Genomic DNA, 18,959 nt, shown 5'->3' with positions numbered 1-18,959 from the left:
GTGATTGTATGTGGGAAGGGGCTTTAGGGATTAAATCCAGGAGCATTCTAACTCAGAGCTATACTCCAGCCTATTCTGTGTGTGTGTGTGTGTGTGTGTGTGTGTGTGTGTGTGTGTGTGTGTGTGTGTGTGTTACTGGGAATTGAACTTGGAGGCATTCTACATCTGAGCTACACTCCCAGACATTTTTGTTTTTTGCTTTTGAAAAAGGCTCTCGTTATAGTGCTGAGAATCTCCCTAATGTTACCAAAGCTGTCCTTGAACCTGTGATCCTCTTGTCTCAGCCTCCCAAGTACTGGGATTACAGCCGTATGCCACTATACCTGTCTTATTTTTTATGTATTTATTTATTTTTATTTATTTATTTATTTATTTATTGCGGGTCTGGAAATGGAACCCAGGGACATTTGACCTCCAAGCTACACCCCCTGCCCTATTTTTTATTCTTTATTTTGAAACAGGGTCTCACTGAGTTGCAGAGGGCCTCACTAAGTAGCTGAGGCTGTCTGCGAACCACGATCCTCCAGTCTCAGCCTCCCGAATACTGGGATTACAGGCGTGTGCCACCATGCCCGACTTTATTTATTTATTATTATTATTATTATTATTATTATTATTATTTATTATTATTATTATTTTTTTTTTGGTGGTACTGGGGTTCCTGGAAGCCCGTCTATCTCCGGACTACACTACCAGACCTATTTTATTTTTGGAAACAGGGTCTCCTAAACCAGCGCAGCTGGCTTCGAACCTGTGCGATCCTCCTGTCTCTGCCTCCCAAGCGCGGGGATTATAAGCGTGTGCCACCACGCCCGGCTTTATTTTTTATTTTGAAACAAGATCTCAGCCAGGTGTTCAGGTATGGTGGTGCATGCCTATGATCCTAATACTTGGGAGGCTGAAACTGGAGGATTACAGGTTTGAGGACAGCCTCAGCAAATAGTGAGATTCTCATCAACCTGGGGAGACCCTGTTTCAAAATAAAAATAAAACAGGGCTGGAGGTGTAGCTCAGAGGTATAAAATGCCCCTGGGTTCAGTCCTCAGTGACACACACATACACACACTCACACACAAAAGAGGTGTACCAATATTGGGAAGAGGCTTCAAAATGTATTAAGGTAGCCGGGCGTGGTGGCACACGCTTGTAATCCCAGCATTCGGGAGGCTGAGACCAGAGGATCGCGGTTCGCGGACAGCCTCAGCTACTTAGTGAGGCCCTATGCAACTCAGCGAGACCCGGTTTCAAAATAAAGAAGGAAAAAATAGGGCAGTGGGTGTAGCTCAGAGGTCAAATGCCCCCGGGTTCCTTCCCCAGACCCGCAAAAAAAAAAAAAAAAAAAAAAAAAAAATTTATTAAGGTACCAGTATTGGGAAATATTTCCAATTTTGAAAATATATCTTTGGTAATGAAAGAAGCTAGGATCTTCAAGAAAAGGGCTGCAGGATTCCAGGCACCAAGGTTGATTAGCAAGAAAACAGAGATAGTTCCAGGGCCTTTTTCATTGCTAAGATTTCCCGAGGAAGTGGAAGGATGCCATAAACCTTCAGGAGATCCCAGACTTTGATAATCATGGGAGGATGCCATAAGCCTTCAAAAGAGACTAGAATCCAATGATCAAATAACACATTTTGGGGTGTAACAAAAGACTTGGGGTCTGTACCAGAAACAGGACAGACGGCAGGAAGGAATCCCCCACATCAAAAGGGCTGGCCCTAAAGGGGGCGGATCTGGTTGGGTTAGACTGGCTATAAGAATACTCTGTGTCCAGGAATCTTCGGTGAATTCATTCAAACAATCCCCTCATGCTGTTCCTGAATGGCACGGGGCTGTGACTGTCTTCTGTATTTCTATCTTTTTAATAAACTCCTTTAAATCTTCAGCAAGAGTCCGGGCTATTGCATATTTATCCTTAGCTCAGGACAAGAACCTGTGGTTTTACGGGAATAGTTTCCGGGAGCCTAACAAAGAGCCCCGGGGACAGTTTCCCAAACCATAACAGTTCAAACCGTAATAGAGGGTCTCACTAAATTGCTGAGGTTGGCCTTAAACCTTCAATTCTCCCGTCTCAGCCTCCCAAGGACTGGGATTACAAACATCTGCTACCACACCCAGCAATGAGTGATTTTTTCTTTTTTCTTTTTTTTGGTGGTGGTACTAGGGGTGGAACCCAGGGACCTTCTACCTTGAGATATACCCTCAGCTCTATTTTTTTTTTTAATTTTTATAAGGTCTCGCTAAGTTGTTGAGGGCCCCACTACTTGCGGAGGCTGACTATGAACCTGCAATCCTCCCATCTCAGCCTACCAAGTACTGGGATTATAGGTGTGCACAACCATGCCCAGCTTGATAATTTTATATTTAATTTAGATATCCAGAAGAGACATCTGTAGACCCAGCCACTTGAGAGGCTGAGAGAGGAAGCCTGCTTGAGCCAGGAGTTGAGGGCCCTAGCCTGGGCAACACAGTAAAACTCGGAGAGAGAGAATGCCGTGTGACTAGGTGAATAAGCAGTGAATGGTAATGTAGTTTTTTGGGGGTAGGGTAATGAATGTGAACTAAAAGTTGTTATGATGCTAACACAAAGTTTATTAAAAGCCGGGCGTGTAATCCCAGCATTCTGGAGGCTGAGACCAGAAGATCTCAGTTCACAAACAGCCTCAGCTACTTAGGCCCTCCACAACTTAGTGAGACCCTGTTTCAAAATAAGGAATAAAAAATAGGGCAGGGGTGTAGTTAGGGGGTCGAATGCCCCTGGGTTCCATCCCCAGACCTACACACACAAAAAAAGGTTGATTTAAGTGTACACTTAAAATAAGTGAGCTATGTGGTATATGAGTTCTACGTAATAAAGCTAAATATGTGAAGCTGGGCAAGGTGGCTCACACTTGTAATCCCACCTTTGGGAGGCTGAGACAGGAGGACTGCACAGGTTTGAAGCCAGCCTCAGCTACTTAGTGAGGCTCTCAGCAACTTAGTGAGACCCTGCTTCCAAATAAAATATAAAATAGGTCTGGGAGTATAGCCCGGAGGTAGAAAGCCTCTGGGTTCCACCCCCAGCACCACAAGAGAAAGAAAGAAAGAAAAAGAAAGGAAGGAAGGAAGGAAGGAAGAGAGGGAGAGAAAGTTCTTTGTAACTTCACTAAAAATTTGAGAATCTTTACACTTTATAAACTATTCCCATCCAGTTCTTTGAGTTGAGCAACAGTGTATGTGTGTGTGTGTGTGTGTGTGTGTGTGTGTGTGTGTGTGTAGGGAAATACTAAGAATTGAACTCAGGGGTATTCTACCCTAGTTCTTTTTTTTTTTTTTTTCTTAGTGGTACTGGGATTCCTGGAAGCCCTTCTACCTCCGGGCCACACTCCCAGACCTATTTTTATACTTTTCTTAATTTGGAAACAGGGTCCCTTAAGCCCGCGCTGGCTTCAAACCTGCATGATCCTCCTTTCTCCGCCTCCCAAGCGCAGGGATTACAAGAGTGCGCCACCACACCCGGCTTTTTTTTTTTTTTTTTAACAGCTTTGTACTTGAGATGCTCCTGTCTCAGCTTCTCAAATACTGGGATTACAGGCTAGTTCCATAATACCCAACTAATTTATTAGCTTTTGACTTTTTTTTTGGGGGGGGTGGTACTGGGGTTCTTGGAAGCCCTTCTACTGCCGGGCTATACTCCCAGACCTATTTTATATTTTTTAATTTGGAAAAAGGGTCTCATGCCAGTGAGGCTGGCTCTGAACCAGCACGATCCTCCTGTCTCTGCCTCCCAAGTGCGGGGATTACAAGCATGCGCCCCCACGCCCGGCCAGCTTTTGACATTTAATCAGTGATCTTACAATCCCGGGCCTTAGTTTAATCATAGTCACTACCTTGCAAGGTTGTTGTGGAACTTAATACAGTTATGGGTTGAACTGTGTTCCCCCAAAAATATGTTCCTGCCTTAACCCCCAGTAGCTTACAATGTGACCTTGTGTGGAAAGAGGGTCTTCGTAGAAGTTATCGAGTTAAGATGAGATCATATTTGGTAAGATTTTAATTTAAACAGAGACACAGCCAGGCGTCTTGGTGCACACCTGTAACCCCGGCATTTGGGAGGCTGAGACAGGAGGATCGCAGTTCACGGAAAGCCTCAGCTGCTTAGTGAGGCCCTCTGCAACTCAGTGAGACCCTGTTTCAAAATGAAGAATAAAAAGAATAAAAAGCAGGGCTTGAAGGTAGAATGCCCCTGGCTTCCATCCCCAGGACTGCAAATAAATAAACAAACATAAACAAACAGACGCGAAGACAATGAGGTGCAGTGTCACACTCCTGTAGACCCAGCCACTTGAAAGGCTGAGGGAGGAAGACTGCTTGAGCCCAGGGGTTCAGGGCCAGCCTGGGCAACACAGTGAAAGGAAAGGAAAGGAAAGGAAAGGAAAGGAAAGGAAAGGAAAGGAAAAGAAAGGAAAGGAAAGGAAAGGAAGAAAGCAAGCAAGCAAGCCATATGACAACAGGCAGCTGCAGGGCTGGCTAAGTTGTTGAGGCTGGCCTTTTTTTTTTTTTTTTTTTTTTTGGTGGTCCCGGGGGTGGAACCCAGGGGCTTTTTACCTCCGGGCTATACTCCACGACCTATTTTAAATTTTATTTGGAAACGGGGTCTCACTAAGTAGCTGAGAGCCTCAGGCTTCGAACCTGTGCAATCCTCCTGTCTCAGCCCCCCAAGCACAGGGATTACAAACTGTGCCACCATGCCCTGCTCATTAGCTTCTTACCCTCTGCAGCATTCGTTCACTAATTCATTTAATAAATCTTTATTGAGTCAAGTGTAGCAACACTTGTCAGCCTCATTATGCTTTTCCTCCAACTAAACTGGCCTTTCACCTCTCAGCCTGAAGAATACCAACTTGAGGCTGAACCTCATTGTTTAGATAGGTGGCCCGAAATTAGTGGCTGTCAACAGAGACTGTGCCACCCCCTAGAGATTATCTTGTCATTTTGTGAACTTTTTCTTTTCTTCTTCTTCTTCTTTTTTTTTTTTTTTTTTTTTGTTCTGGGGATTGAACCAAGAGATGATCTTCTTCTCCTTCTCCTTCTCCTTCTCCTTCTTCTTTCTTCTTTCTTCTTTCCTTTTTTTCTGGTATTGGGGATGGAACGCAAGGCCCTTCTACCTCTAAGCTACATCCCAGCCCCTTCTGTGTGTGTGTGTGTGGTACTGGAGGTGGAACCCAGGGACATTCTACCTCCAAGCTACACCCTCAGCCCTATTTTTCATTCTTTTTATTTTTGAAACAGGCTCTCACCGAGTTGCAACGGGCCTCACTAAATAGCTGAGGCCGTCTGCGAACCATGATCCTCCAGTCTCAGCCTCCCAAATGCTGGGATTACAAGTGTGTGCCACGACGCCTGGCTGAGATGTTCTACTTCTGAGTTACACCCCAGCTCTCTTTTAGTGTTTTTGTTTGTTTGTTTGTTTGTTTGTAACAGGCTCTTGCTAAATTATAGAGTGCCTCACTAAATTGCTGAGACTGGCCACGAACCTGCAATCCTCCTGTCTCAGCCTCCCAAACACTGGAATTACAACCATACTCCACCATACGCGGCTTTTTTTTGTAAATTTTTTTTTTCGGTACTGGGGATGGAACCCAGAGGCATTCTACCTCTGAGCTACACCCAGTGTCCTATTATTTATTTATTTATTTATTTATTTGGTGGTACTGGGGATGGAACCCAGGGGCCTTCTACCTCCGGGCTACACTCCCAGACCTATTTTGTATTTTTATTTGGAAACAGGGTCTCTTAAGCCAGCATGGCTGGCTTCGAACCTGCGCAATCCTCCTGTCTCCACCTCTGAAGCATATTCTTTTTTTTTTTTTTTTTTTTTTTTTTTTTTTGGTGGTACTGGGGTTCCTGGAAGCCCTTCTACCTCCGGGCTACACTCCCAGACCTATTTTTACATTTTCATTTGGAAACAGGGTCTCCTAAGCCAGCGCGCGCGGCTGGCTTCGAACCTGCGCGGTCCTCCTGTCTCTGCCTCCCAAGCGCGGGGATTACAAGCGTGCGCCACCACGCCCGGCTCTTCTATTATTTTTTAAACAGAGTCTCACTGCTTATGTTGGGCCACCATGCCCAGCTTATTTTGTAAATTTATAGGAGCAGTCAATTTATTATTATAACAGTGATGGAGAACTACTGGTATTAATGGTGAATCCAAGGATATCAGTCGTCCAACACAATGCAGGATTGTCCTTCTCAATGAAAAACTGTGACTTGTCCTCCATCTTCAGAATGCCTGTGGATATTTTTATAAGTGGGAACAGGTTTATAACTGAGTAAAAAACATAAATTAATTTTACATTACATGGGCAGATACATAAGCACAGCGACTGGAGTGTGACTTAGTGGTGGAGCGCTTGCCTAGCACATGCAAGGCCCTGGGTTTGGTCCCGAGCACCACAAACACACACACACACACACACACACACACACACACACACACACACACCTATCTTCCTAGGAAGACACCTCTATAATCAAAAAAGAGTGTTTTATTTCTATATTTATCAAGAACCATTTGCTATTTTGGAAAACTCTGACACAGCTGGTCACACTTATACAATTTTAATCACAACACAATCACCTATACCTATCTGCATTTCTGTTTATTCTAGAATCCTGCATGTAGGTACAACGTATGACGACTTTAGTACGACAACTTCACTAAATCTTCTGGCAAAGATTTACCCAAAAACAGGCCTGGTGGCACATGCCTGACTTGGGAAGGTGAGAAAGAAGGATCTCAGGTTCGATACAAGCCTCAGCAGTTTAGTGAGACTTTCAGGAATCGTGGAGGACCCCAAGACACTGATTTTTTTGTTTTTTGTTTTGTTGTTGTTGTTGTTTTTTGTGGTACCGAGGATGGAACCCAGAGGCATTATATCTCCGAGCTACACCCCAAACCCTATTTTTAGTCTCTTTATTTACTTATTTATTTATTTATTTTTGTGGTACTGGGGATGGAACCCAGAGGCTTTCTACCTCCGGGCTATACTCCCAGACCTATTTTATATTTTATTTGGAAGCAGGGTCTCACTAAGTTGCTGAGAGCCTCACTAAGTAGCTGAGGCTGGCTTCGAACCTGCAAAATCCTCCTGTCTCAGCCTCCGAAGCGCAGGGATTACAAGTGTGTGCCACCACGCCCCGCTCTTATTTATTTGTGTTTGTGTGTGGTACTGAGGGTAGAACCCAGGGGCTTTTCTAACTCCGGGCTACACTCCCAGACCTACTTTATTTGGAAACGGTCTCACTAAGTTGCTGAGAGCCTCACTAAGTAGCTGAGGCTGGCTTTGAACCTGTGCGATCCTCCTGTCTCAGCCTCCCAAGCACTGAAATTGCAAGTATGTGCCACCACGCCCGGCTTTCTTTTCTTTTATTTATTTGTTTGTTTGTTTTTGTGGTACTGAGGGTGGAACCCAGGGGCTTTTCTACCTCCAAGACCTATTTTATATTTTATTTGGAAACAGGGTCTCACTAAGTTGCTGAGAGCCTCACTAAGTAGCTGAGGCTGGCTTTGAACCTATGTGATCCTCCTCTCTCAGCCTCCCAAGCGCTGGGATTACAGGTGTGCACCACCACTCTGGGCCAACTTTTTTTTTTTTTTTTTGAAACAAGGTCTCACTAAATTACAGAGGGCCTAACTAAGTAGCTGAGGCTGGCTGAGGACCTGCAATCCTCCTGTCTCAGCCTCCCAAATACTGGGATTATAAATTTACACCACCACGTATGCCAAAATGCCAAATCCCCAGCTCTATTTATTTATTTTCACAGTACTGAGGATTAAACCTGGAAGCTGTGTCTAATCCTCAGTACCAAAAACAAGTAACAACAAGAAAAACAGAGTCTGGGGTTATAGGCAAGTACCACGCCTAGCATATTGTTTTCATTTTATAGGAGACCACTTCAGCTAGGAACAGTTAAGAAGATGGGCAAGCAAGAAATGGTGGCACATGCCTGTAATCCCAGTACCTGGGAGGATGAGACAGGAGGATTGCAGGTTTGAGCTCAACCTCAGCAATTTAAGAAGGCCCTGTTTCCAAATAAAAAATAAAAAGGAGCCAGACCTGGTGGTGCACGCTTTTAATCTCAGCATTCAGGAGGCTGAGTCAGGAGGATTGCAGTTTGCAGACAGCCTCAGCTACTTAGTGAGGCCCTTTACAACTCAGTGAGAGCCTGTTTCAAAATAAAGAATAAACCGGGCATGGTTGCATACACTTGTAATCCCAGCATTCGGGAGGTTGAGACCAGAAGATTGCAGTTCTCGGACAGCCTCAACTAGGCCTGTTTCAAAATAATTAGGCCCTGTTTCAAAAAAAAAAATCAAAAATAGGAGCCAGGCGTGGTGGCACATACTTGTAATCCCTGCGCTTGGGAGGCTGAGATGGGAGGATCGCACAGGTTCAAAGCCAGCCTCAGCTACTTAGTGAGGCTCTCAATGACTTAGTGAGACCCTGTTTCCAAATAAAATATAAAATAGGTCTTGGGGTACATCCCGGAGGTAGAATGCCCCTGGGTTCCACCCCCAGTACCACAAACAACAACAACAACAAAAATAGGGCAGGGGGTGTAGCTTGGAGGTCAAATGCCCCTGGGTTCCATCCCCAGACCTGCAAAAAATAATAATAATAATAATAATAATAATAATAATAATAAGTTAGGTGTGTAATTCCAGCATTTGAGAGGCTGAGACAGGAGGATGGTGTTTCGAGGACTGCCTCAGCTACTACTTAGTCAGGCCCTTTGTAACTCAGCGAGACCCTGTCTCCAAATAAATAATTAAAAAAAAAAAAATAGGGCTGGTGGTGTAGCTTGGAAGTAGAATGCCCCTGGGTTCCATCCCCAGTACCATTAAAAAAAAAAAAAAGAAAAAAAGAAAAAAGACAAGCATAGTGGCACATACTATGTAATCCTAGTACTTGGAAAGTTGAGCCAGGAAGACCACAGGTTCCCAGTCAGCCTCAGCTATTTAGTGAAGCCCTTTGCAACTTAGAAAGTTGTGTGTGTGTGTGTGTGTGTGTGTGTGTGTGTGTGTGTGTGTGTTTTGCTTATTGGGGAGGGAACCCAGGGATATTCTACCTCTGAGCTACACTCTCAGCCCTATTTTTTATTTTTTATTTGGAAACAGTGTCTCACTGAGTTGCAAAGGGCCTCACTAAGCAGTTGCTGAGGCTGTCCATGAACCGGGATCCTCCTGTCTCAGCCTCCCAAATGCTGGGATTACAAGTTTACACCACCACGTTTGGCTAGAGAGATTTTGTTTAAAATAAAATATAGAAGCTGGGCGTGATGGCACATACTTGTAATCTCAGTACTTGGGAGCTAAGACAGGAGGATTGCACAAGATCGAAGCCAGCTTCAGCTAGTGAGGCTCTCAGAAACTTCGTGAGACCCTGTTTTTAATACAATAGAAGCCGGGCGTGGTGGCGCACTCTTGTAATCCCCACGCTTGGGAGGTTGAGACAGGAGGATCGCACAGGTTCGAAGCTAGCTTCAGCTACTTATTGAGGCTCTCAGAAACTTAGTGAGACCCTGTTTCCAAATAAAATATAAAATACATCTGGGAGCATAGCCCAGTAGAAAGCCTCTGGGTTCCACCCAGAGTACCACCAAAATAAATAAATAAATAAATAATCCTAGTATCACACACATACAAAAAAATTATAAATAAATATAGCTGGGCATGGTGGCTCACACTTGTAATCCCCGCGCTTGGGAGGCGGAGACAGGAAGATCGCACAGGTTCGAAGCCCACCGCTCTCACTTAAGAGACCCTGTTTCCAAATAAAAAGTATAAAATAAGTCTGGGAGTGTAGCCCGGAGGTAGAAGGGTTTCCAGGAACCCCTGTACCACCAAAATAAATAAATAAATTCAATACAATACAATATAAAATAGGTCTGGGAGTGTAGCTCAGAGGTAGAAACCCCCTGGGTTCCATCCTCAGTACCACAAACAAACAAACAAAATACATTGGGCTGGTGAAGCTAGAATGCCCTTGGGGTCCATCCCCAATTGGGTTTAATCTCCAGCACCCCCCCACACACAAAAAAAAAAAATCTAAAATAAAATCTAAAATAGGCCTAAGTGTGTAGCTTAGTAGTAGAATGCCCCTGGGTTTAATCCCCAGTACCACAAAAATAAATAAATTTTTAAAAAATGGGAGCCAGGCGGAGCCAGGCATGGTGGCACACGCTTGTAATCCCAGCATTTGGGAGGCTGAGATAGGAGCCTCAGCTACTTAGTGAGGCTCTTTGCAACTTAGACCTGGTTTCAAAATAAAGAATAAAGCTGGGTGTGGTGGTGAACGCTTGTAATCCCTGCACTTGGGAGGCAGAGACAGGAGGATCTTGCAGGTTCAAAGCCAGCCGCGCTAGCTTTAAGAGACCCTGTTTCCAAATAAAAAGTATAAAATAGGTTTGGGAGTGTAGCCCGGAGGTAGAAAGGTTTCCAGGAACCCCAGTACCACCAATAAAATAAAATAAAATAAAATAATAAAATTAAAGAAAGAAAGAAAGAAAAAGAAAGAAAGAAAGAAAGAAAGAAAGAATAAAGCCAGGCGTGGTGGCACACACTTGTAATCCCAGCATTTAGGAGGCTGAGACGGGAGGATCGCGGCTCGCGGACAGCCTCAGCTACCCTGTGAGGCCCTCTGCAACTCAGTGAGACCCGGTTTCAAAATAAAGAATAAAAAATAGGGCAGAGGGTGTAGCTCGGAGGTCGAATGCCCCTGGGTTCCACTCCCAGGCCCGCAAAAAAAAAGAATAAAAAATATGTCTGGGGGTGTAGCTCAGAGGTAGAATGTCCCTGGGTTCTATCTCCAGTACCGCAAAATTAAAAAAAAAAAAGGGGGGGGAGCCAGGTGTAGCGGCGCACATTTATAATCCCAGTACTTAGGAGGCTGAGACAGGAGGATTCCAGGTTTCAAGCGAACTTCAGCAATTTAGGGAGGCTCTCAGCAACCTAATGAGACCTTGTTTCCAAATCAATAAAATCTGGCTGGGATACTGGGATAGAATACCTCTGGGTTTCAACCCCCAATTCCAAAAATGGAGGAAACTGGGGGTGTAGCTTGCAGATAGAATGCACTTGAGTTCAATCCCTAGCAACAACCCCCCCTCCCCAACATATACACACAGAAATTAAGAACTGGTTTGGAACAGGGAACCAGGCAAGCTAGTGGAGGCATGGTGTATGTGGGGGGTTGGGGGGTATTGAGGATTGAACAGAGGAGCATTCTAACCTAGCCACGCCCCCTGCTGTGTGTGTGTGTGTGTGTGTGTGTGTGTGTGTGTGTGTGTGTGTGTGTGTGTGTTATTGAGGATTGAACCCAGGAGCATTCTAACCTAGCTACGCCCTCTGCTGGAATTCTCGATATGTTGCTGAGGCTATCCTGAAAACTGCACCTGCGATCCTCCTGTCTCAGGCTCTAGTACGAGGATTATAGGAATGCGCCACTATGCCCATCTGAGGCATGGGCTTTGCTTAGGTGGTGAGGACCCCTTCGCAGTGCAAAAGGTCAGTACATATCCACCCCCACCCCCCCAACAGTTGGCTCCTACTAAAAGCTCCATGACCGACCTCTCCAGGTCCCGGGATCTCAACCCTGATCCCTGACTCCTCAAAACTATTTACGCTCGCATCAGACAGGTCCCTCTTCAGAGAGGCTTCTAAGAGCCCGGAACAGAAAGAGGGGGGCGGACCGGTTCCCACGGAGCAAGCCAAGGTAGGCACTGGTCTCCTGCAATGTGCCCCTAAAGCGAGCCCTGTGCACAGCCCGCAGACACCCCACTCCTGCGGGGGAAGCACGCACGACTCAGGTGAAGCTCATCGCGCCTTCAACGCAGCCCGAGGCCGCAAGACCCCCTCTCGGAACCCTGCCGCTCCCTCCTAAACCCAGACTCTGCGGCGTGGGAACCCGGGGGAGGAACCCAGGATGAGCCGGAACTGGCCTCAAGTGAGGCCTCTCTAGGATATTGGAAATTTCACAAATCGTTAGCACTCGGTTGACGTTTATTGGCCTAAGAACGAAAGAACCGGAAGATGCCCTTAAAAAATGTGGAGGCACTCTAGCGTCAATATGGTTGCCTCAGTAGCTCAAGCACCTGGCAAAGTCTCTGGTCTTCGCAGGATGAGGCCACCCCGCCCACTAGGGTTCAAGCCGGACTATGATATCTGCCCTTAAGTATCATGGCGGAGAGGTCCAATTGGGCTGCCTGCCCCTAGGGGTGATGGCCGCCTGGCGGCTTCACTTAGTTTCTTAAAACCCCGGAAGACGGAGACCGGCGATTGGGCGGTGCCCGGAGACGCCTAGAAGAAGGCCCCTGGCGGTTGGGCAGCCTTGGGTAAAGCTGGTTTTAAAGGCGCCGGAGGTGGGAGCCGTCGAAGACCCGGGGTCCGCGGGCGGCGGCGGTGAGCGGCGCGCGGGAGGGCGCGGAGCTGTCGGGAGGCGCGGGAGCCGGGGCGGCGAAGGAAACCTTTAAACTCCTGGGCTGGGGAGGACGCTGGGCGGGGACCTGGGCTGGGCCGGGGGTGAGGGTGGGTTGGTGCCTGGGGGCGGGACCTCCCGGGATTGGAGTGAAGGGGGTATCTGCTTGACAGTGGATCCCTCGGGATCCACACTGAGTTCTGCGATGCCAAAGCTCGGGCCGCCCCTGTCTGAGCAGCGCTTTGCGGAACCAAAGCTCACTAGAGGAGGAGGAGGAGGAGCTTCTCCCGGCACCTGATTGGAGGAACCGCGCTGTAGGATTCTTTCCGCAGGGATCCAGTCTAGGGGATCTAGTGGGAGGGAGGACCGGCGGTGTATGAAGTATTGCTTTGGAGTCGGCGGCCACTCGCTGGGAGGGGAGGAGGCGTTCAGAGGCATCCAGCGGAAACAAAACCTCCCAGGACTGGGATCCCAGCGGATTCCGGGGAATCTCAGGGCGGAATCTTCAGGGACAAAGGACCCGAGAGGCTAGGGCCGTGGGGAGAACCGCGTTCTCCGCAATCCAGATTCTCACGGCAGGTGCCAGGCAGGGCGCAAGTGATCCGCTGACGAGGCGGCGGCACGGGAGGATACCCGCTCCGGGCGGCCAGAAGGGGGCGCCCTTCGGTGCCCCGAGCTCCGGCCTATGAGCTACCCCGAGCCGCGGGAGGACCATGGAGGGCGGAGGCTCGGGGGAGAGGCTGTCCCTCATTCCCCGCTCCCCCGCCCCCCCCCTTAACCCAGGCCGCAGCCTGGGAGCCCCCAGGGACCCCCCGGAGCCGCCGCTTACCCCATGGACTTGCCTGGGGACTCCAGGTGAGAGCGCACCCCGCCCGCCTGTCTTGAGCCCGGGAGTCGGGGATCCTGGCGGCTGTACCGGGAAACTGAGAGCCAACAACAGTTTCAGGCAACGGCCCTCTGCTTTCATCCTCCAGCCCGTCTGGCCAGCCAAGTCTGTGCCGTCAGCCTCTAGCTCGAGCATTATGGGAAGCCAGGAGCCCCAAACGGCGGAGGCTGCAGCCCGTGGGGGCCCCTTCACCCCTGGAAAAGGCCTCTCGACGGGTCCTGGCCGTGGTGCTGGAAGATGTCATGGCTGCCCACATGGTGAGCCCCTGGAACTGAAAATTTCTCTTTTTCCCTCATATCCTTCATCAGTATCAAAGACAGACCACCTGAGGTCTGAACACCTCTTTCTCATTGGGTATAGTAGCACAGGTTTGTCATCCCAGTACTTGGAAGGCTGAGACAGGAAGATTGCAGATCAAAAGCCAGCCTCAGCAACTTAGTGAGGCTCTCAGCAAACTAATGAAACCCTCTTTCCAAATAAGAAATAAAATCGGGCTGGGGGTGTAGCTTGGAGGTAGAATTCCTCTGGGTTCAATCCCTAGTACCAAAAACAAAAACACTTCATGCCCATCACTCAAACAGCCTTCCTGTGTGTTCCCATGTAATCCAACCTAGGATTGAACAGGGCCTCCAGTGCCCCATAACAACCCCTTACTGGGCTGGAAACACATTCCTGCAACTCTTAAGAGAAACCCTCCTGCTTTTTTCCCTTGGGAAGCATGCTGGGATCCTTGGCTCCATTTCACACAAGAGAGAAAAACTTAGGCCCAAAATAGGTCAGTGACCCACCCCAGGTCACCCTTTTTCATTTCTCCAAACAGCCTAGGCAAAATTACCCACTTCCCACACCTGCACCTCAAGACTTTCTGATATCTGACCCCTAATTCAGACCAACTCACCTTGTCTTTAGGAATTTGAATAAATCCTAAGCAGAATCTCGGTCACCTTTGTAGCTAAGGGCGCACTGTTAGCAGAAGACCTCGTCCAGTCCAACCTCATTCTATGACTTTTTTTTTTTTTTTTTTTTTTTTTTTTTTTTGCGGTACTGGAGATGGAACCCAGAGGCCTTCTACCTCCGAGCTACACCCCCAGACCTATTTTATGGTTTATTTGGAAACAGGAGCTAAGTTGCTGAGGCTGGCTTCGAACCTCCTGTCTCAGCCTCCTAAATGCTGGGATTACAATCATGTACCACCACACCCGGCTTCACCTTCCTCTTGATACCTCTTCCTCTTCTAGGTCCCACTGGTGCCACAAGAGGAGACCTCCATCCCACAGCACCACAGCAGCCATCAGGATACTGCGTGCAGCCAGTCACCTGCCTCCCCTCCCCGACAGGTCAAGTGGTCCTCACAGGCCAGGTGAGCAGAGCGGATGGGGAGTAAGCTGGGGATACAGCTGAGCCCACTGATCTTCCCGTTCCCTTTCCAGGCCTCTGGACCCACTAGATTTGTGCCGAGAACCCTTGAGTCGCACCCACCGGACCTCTCCCACCCTGAGGCGACAATCAAGCATAACCCTAGGCCCAGAGGAGAGCCCTTCACAAAAGGTGGGCTGGCCCCCCCAGCCTACACTGGTGGTGATGCTGGAAGACATTGCTGGTCCCAGATCCCCAGCTAAGGTATGAGAACTTAGGAAGAGGACGTCAGGGGGTTAGCTGTGGCTCCAACAGGGATGGAAGCCAGGGATAGGAGCCTGTGTCTGGAGTGACCTTCCCAGGATAAGGAAGACAGCATTTTAGGTGGCAGACACTGCCTGAGCAGAGACTGTATGGAAAGTGCTTTGCTGTGAACCCAAGCTGATATCTGGGGACTGAAAGAGCCAAGACATGGGGAGCTAAGGAGGCCAAAAAGGACTTCTCTGCTTCCCGACATATACCCCCTGTTTATATTCAGGGCTTCACCGATGAGAGCCCCAACTTCATCGTCCCAGCACAAAGGTGAGAGGGCTTGGGAAGGGATTATCCAAGTATACAGGCCCACGCGGGCGCAGTGGTGCACACCTGTAATCCTAATCCTTGGGAGACTGAGATAGGAGGATTGAAGGTTTGAGGCCAGTGCACAGTAGCTTAGCAAGACCTGTTTCAAAATAAAAAACAAAAAAAAAAAAGGTCTGGGGATATATCTCAAGAGATAGAATGCTCCTGGGTTCAATCCCACCACCATACACACAAACAAAAAGAAATATCCAGGCAACAGCCATCATCCAGCTACCCAGAGCTAGGGGCATCAAGAATTACTTATCCAGGAGGGTCTGTTGGTGCATGCCTGATGGAGATAGGAGGATCACAAGTTCAGGGACAGCCTCAGCAAGGTAACAAGACTCCCTGGCAGTTTAGACCCTTTCTCAAAATAAAAAAAAAGGCCAGGCATGGTGGCACACGCTTGTAATCCCAGAATTCGGGTGGCTGAGACCAGAAAATCACGGTTTGCGGATGGCCTCAACTACTTAGTGAGGCCCTCTGCAACTTCATGAGACCCTGTTTCAAAATACAGAATAAAAAATAGGGCAGGGGTGTAGCTCAGAAGTCAAATGCCTCTGGGTTCCATCCCCAGACCTGCAAAAAATAAAAATTAAAAAAAATAAAGTTGGGCCATGGTAGCACATACCTGTAATCCCAGGATTGTAAAGGCTGAAACAAGAGGTTTGAGGACAGCCTCACCAAGTAGTGAGACTCTCATTAGCCTAGCAAGACCCTGTTTCAAACATAAAATAGGGCTGAGGGGTTAAGCTCAGAGGTAGAATGCCCCTGGGTTTAATCCCTATGACATTTAAAAAAACAATAAGAAAGGACTGGGGATATAGGAGGATAGCTTAAAGGTAGACCGCCCCTGGGTTTAATCCCTAGCACCACAATTTTTTTTTTTTTTTACTTGTAGTACCTTCAGAAGCCTTAAGGGATGGGGAGGTGCTAGCCTAGGTGGATTCTGAATCTGGAAAGTTCCCCCTCCAACCCCTAGCCTTTACCTTGCCCTTTTGCCCCAGAGTTGAGCCCAAGACCATGGTTCACCAGCTAATGTCTGCATCCCAGGACCTAGAACTTCCATTTCAGCCATCCACCCTTCCTTCAGACCCTCCGGAGAGCCTACCACCAGGTAAAGATTCAAGTAAAAGGGTAAGACCTGCCGGGCATGGTGGCACACGCTTGTAATCCCTGCCCTTGGGAGGCTGAGACAGGAGGATCTCACAGGTTCAAAGCCAGCCTCGGCTACTGAGTGAGGCTCTCAGCAACTTAGTGAGACCCTGTTTCCAAATAAAATAGAAAATAGGTCTAGCCTGGAAGTAGAAAGCCTCTGGGTTCCACCCGCAGTACCACCCAAAAAAAAAAAAAAAGGGTAAGACCTACCGCTCTGGAATTTTCTAGTTGAGCAGGGAAATGTCAGATGCAGAGATGCGAGTGGGACTTAATCTCCTACCAGGGCAGGGCACAGTGTGTGGAATAGGGTTTAAGACTTCAGAGGTTTGAGGTTCAACTCCTAATTGCAGGACCTAATTTTCAGGAATGGGCCTATACCTCTGGACAAAGATTCGTGTTTTGGGGAGGGGCTGAGGATACTGAGGTGGAACTTAGACACCTACAGCTAAAGAACGCCTACTGCCGACCCTCTCCTTTCCAGATTCTGCTTTGGAGCCTCCAGCAACCCCACCACCGTCCAGCCTTTTACGCCCCCGCCTCAGTCCCTGGGGCTTGGCTCCCCTCTTCCGGTCCGTCCGTTCCAAGCTGGAGAGTTTCGCTGACATTTTCCTCACACCCAACAAAGCCCCACGGGCCCCACCACCATCACCCCCCATGAAGTTGGAGGTGAAGATCGCCATCTCGGAGGCCGAGCAGTCCCAGCATGCTGAGGGCCCTGCAGCTGTCAGTCCCCGGCCCCCTATCCACCAGTGGCGGGCTCAGGACTGTAACACCCCAGCCCCTCTCCCTAAACTCTCTCTGGGCCGCAGCCACTCCTGCCCTGATCTGGGGCCACCTGGCCCAGGTACCTGCACGTGGCCCCCTGCTCCACCCCAACCAAGCCGGCCGCGGCCCCGGCGGCACACCGTGGGTGGCGGGGAGATGGCCCGAGCCCCACCACCCCCTCGGCTGTGTCTGCGGAAAGAGGTCTTCCCCCTCGGAGGAGTGGGGTCCTCCCCTGCTCTTGCCACGTCCTGCTCGTCCACTGCGGCTACTTCTTCCTTCTCCGAACCAGCAGAACCCAGGTAGTGCTCTCAAACCCTGCCTGGAGCCCTGGCAGTAGCCTCGGCCCAACCTCCTTCCCTAAGTATCCAGTGAGCAGGAAATTAGGATGTTGCTGTCAGTGTGTTTGTCCCTGAGCCAGACTTTCTCCACAGGTTGGGCTCAACCAAGGGAAAGGAGCCCAGAACCTCAAAGGACCAGCTGCTTTCAGATCCTGAGACCAAGGTAGGGGTACATATACGGGGAGAAGACTTGGGGGCCTGAACCCAGGCCATTCTTTCACCCCTACACCATTTTTACAGACCATGGGAAAGGTTTCTCGATTCAGAATACGCAAGACGCCAGCCCGTCCTCAACTAAACCTCACACCGATGGGGCTGCCTCGTCCAGTCAGGTGAGAGGCTCACTGCGCAGGGAGCTAGCTGCCGTGGATGAGCAGGGGGAGGCGCGTGTCCCCTGAAGTATGGCTTTGTCTCCTCTGAGGAAGAACCGTCCAACCTGGAGGAGGCAGTCTGGCATGGACATGGCTTATGCTTAGAACTTCCTGTCTGCCTCAGCACTCCTGGCCCTAGCACATTGCAGGAACTGGAATATAGACCAGGCTTTTCCTATCCCTTCATCAGAGCCCACTGGCCCAAAGTTTCTCAGTGGACTCTGCTTTTTACTCCCAGGTTGAACAAGAAGGAATTCAGTTTGGAAGAAATTTATACCAACAAGAATTACCAATCACCCACAACCAGGAGGTGAGAAACTTTGAAGGCCTGAGGGTGGTAGAAGAAGGCTAGAACCAGGGGACATGTTGGTAAATAGCTCCTCTCCCTGCCTGGTCCAGGACCTTTGAGACTATCTTCGAGGAACCCCGGGAGCGCAATGGGACTCTGATTCTCACCAGCTCAAGGAAGCTCCGGCGGGCTGTAGAATTTCGGGACAGCAGCCTTCCTCGATCTAGGCGGCCATCCCGTGGAGCCCGGGGTACAGCTGGAAGAACCCTTACTCCCAGCCTGGCACCCCGCCCAGATGTGGGGCCCCTGCTACAGCAGCGGTTGGAAGAGTTAGATGCCTTGCTCCTGGAGGAGGAAGAAGTGAATAAGGAACAGCCTCGCCAGCCCTAGGAGCTCTGATTGACCGTCCATCTGCCCTAGAGAGAGAGGAAACCTCCAAGGCCATTACTTTGTTTTTTCTATATTTCTAGTAAAGTTTTCGATACGTTTCTGATTCTTTGTCTCTCCAGCTGAGATTGAGATTGATTGGTTTGATGGCCCCCAAGGACTGAGAAAGTAAGATGGTCCCAGGGTAGATGAGAAGAGTTTGGGATAGGGAAGGGATGGAATGGTCATTGGAGATGCTCTTTCTCTTTCTCTCTCTTGGAAATCTCTGAGCTACACCTCCAGCTGTTTTTATTTAAAAACAAGGTCCCAGACGGGTGTGGTGGCACACGCTTGTAA

General features: G+C 48.7%; 1 protein-coding gene across 1 annotated transcript; it reads left to right on the top strand.

The window, feature by feature from the left end:
* Positions 1-12,272: 12,272 nt before the first annotated feature.
* PRR14 (proline rich 14) lies at positions 12,273-18,626 on the top strand (the record flags this gene model as incomplete). The annotated part of the gene is made up of 12 exons (XM_080703898.1): positions 12,273-12,436; positions 13,236-13,307; positions 13,427-13,595; positions 14,577-14,698; positions 14,769-14,958; positions 15,233-15,276; positions 16,323-16,432; positions 16,919-17,537; positions 17,670-17,739; positions 17,817-17,908; positions 18,186-18,257; positions 18,347-18,626. Exons 2-12 carry the CDS (start codon positions 13,285-13,287, stop codon positions 18,624-18,626), a joined length of 1,791 nt encoding a protein of 596 aa, XP_080560024.1. The 5' UTR covers positions 12,273-12,436; positions 13,236-13,284.
* Between the last annotated feature and the right edge of the window lie 333 nt (positions 18,627-18,959).

This window comes from Muscardinus avellanarius (genome assembly GCF_963383645.1).
Source record: "Muscardinus avellanarius genome assembly, chromosome: 10".
NCBI lineage: Eukaryota > Metazoa > Chordata > Mammalia > Rodentia > Gliridae > Muscardinus > Muscardinus avellanarius.
Note: the sequence above shows the minus strand (reverse complement) of the source record. Positions and strands in the feature narration are given on the sequence as shown.